General features: G+C 38.7%; 1 protein-coding gene across 1 annotated transcript; it reads left to right on the top strand.

The window, feature by feature from the left end:
• LOC145813637 (putative disease resistance protein At3g14460) lies at nucleotides 1-1,404 on the top strand. The gene has a single exon (XM_082909318.1). The coding sequence runs from the start codon at nucleotides 1-3 to the stop codon at nucleotides 1,402-1,404; it is 1,404 nt and encodes a 467-aa protein (XP_082765444.1).
• The last annotated feature ends 297 nt before the right edge of the window (nucleotides 1,405-1,701 follow it).

Genomic DNA, 1,701 nt, shown 5'->3' with positions numbered 1-1,701 from the left:
ATGAGTAAATATTTCATCACAAAAGTTCCAAATTCGGTTGGAGATTTGAAACATCTGCGGTATCTTAACCTATCCAACAACTCCATTGAAGAATTATCTGAATCATTAGGCTCTCTTTACAATCTACAAACATTGATGTTAAGAGGATGTTCAAAACTGAAAAAGTTGCCAACAGACTTAGAAAACCTAATTGACCTACGTCATCTCGATGTTACAAATTCATATTCCTTGGAAGAAATGCCACTGGGAATAGGTAAGTTGGCTAGTCTTCAAAAATTGTTCAATTTTATTGTTACTAAAAACAGTGGCCATTGGTTAAGAGAGTTAGGGAATTTAATTTATCTTTGGGGGAAGCTTTGCCTATCTAGGTTACAGAACGTGGTGGTTCGATTAGATGCAAGAGAGGTGAATTTAAATGATAAGAAGGGGTTAGATGTGTTATCAATGAAATGGAGTGTTAACTCAAATGATTCACGAGATGGAAGAGTTGAAACAGAAGTGCTTGACATGCTACAACCTCACAAGAATTTAAAAGAGCTCCATATCAAAGGCTACCTTGGTACAGAATTTCCAACTTGGATAGGAGATCCTCTATTCTCCAATATGACTAAGCTAAGTTTAGATGATTGTGGAAATTGTTCATTCTTGCCACCACTCGGACAACTACCATCTCTCAAAAAGCTTTACACTAAAGGAATGAGTGTACTAAAGCATGTCGGTCGTGAGTTTTATGGACAGGGTGGTGCCAAACCTTTTCAATTACTGGAGACTCTAAGCTTTAAGGATATGCCGGAATGGGAGAATTGGTATACATTTGGAGATCACAAGGAAGTTCAACCATTCACTCGTATCAAGTGTCTCTCCATAATAAAATGTCCCAAACTTCTTAAAATGTTACCTACTGATCTACCTTGTTTGAATAATCTAGAGATTAGGGACTGCACCAAACTCTACGGAATGATGCCCAAGGATCTACCTTGTTTGAATAATCTAGAGATTTCAGAGTGCCCGCAATTCCTAGTTGAAGGCTCCAACATTAGCCTCCCGTCACTCACCTTGATAGCTATGAATGACGTTCCTCTAACAAGCCTTGAAGAGGTCCTTAAGATGAGGAGTATGGTAGATAATGAACTGATATCGGCAAATGCAAAGTCTAAGCATCCGAGTTCAATAACTTCCTTGAGCATTGGGATGATTAAGGAACTCGAGCTCTTGCCGAAATGGGTTACTCATGGGCTGATTGAACTCAAAGCATTGAACATTACAAGGTGTGAAGAACTCGAGACACTGTGGAAGAATGAGGCGAGAGTGCAACACAATATCCCTGCATTCCAAAGTTTGGAAATTAAAGGTTGCCCCCAGCTTGTTTCATTATTTGAAGAAGATGATGATAAAAAAAAATGAAGGACAACATTAGCAACATCAAGAAGAGGGACTCCCTTGCATTGTGAGGCTTGAGCATCTAACAATAGATAATTGTGAAAAGCTGAAGAAACTGCCATGACTGATACATACCTTCACTTTTCTTCAAGAGTTGTCAGTCTTTACGTGTCCAAGTCTTGGCTCTTTTCCAGAAACAGGTTTTCTATGCATGCTGAAAACACTCTGGATGCTTGATTGTAAGCCTCTACAATCCTTATTTGAGTGGATGACACAGTTTAATGACAATAATCTTGAAGTGTTATATGTTGTTGCGTGTCC

Source organism: Camellia sinensis, chromosome 2 (genome assembly GCF_055761805.1).
Source record: "Camellia sinensis isolate YWXY chromosome 2, ASM5576180v1, whole genome shotgun sequence".
NCBI lineage: Eukaryota > Viridiplantae > Streptophyta > Magnoliopsida > Ericales > Theaceae > Camellia > Camellia sinensis.
The sequence above is the reverse complement of the archived record's forward strand: the minus strand, read 5'-3'. Positions and strand labels throughout refer to the sequence as shown.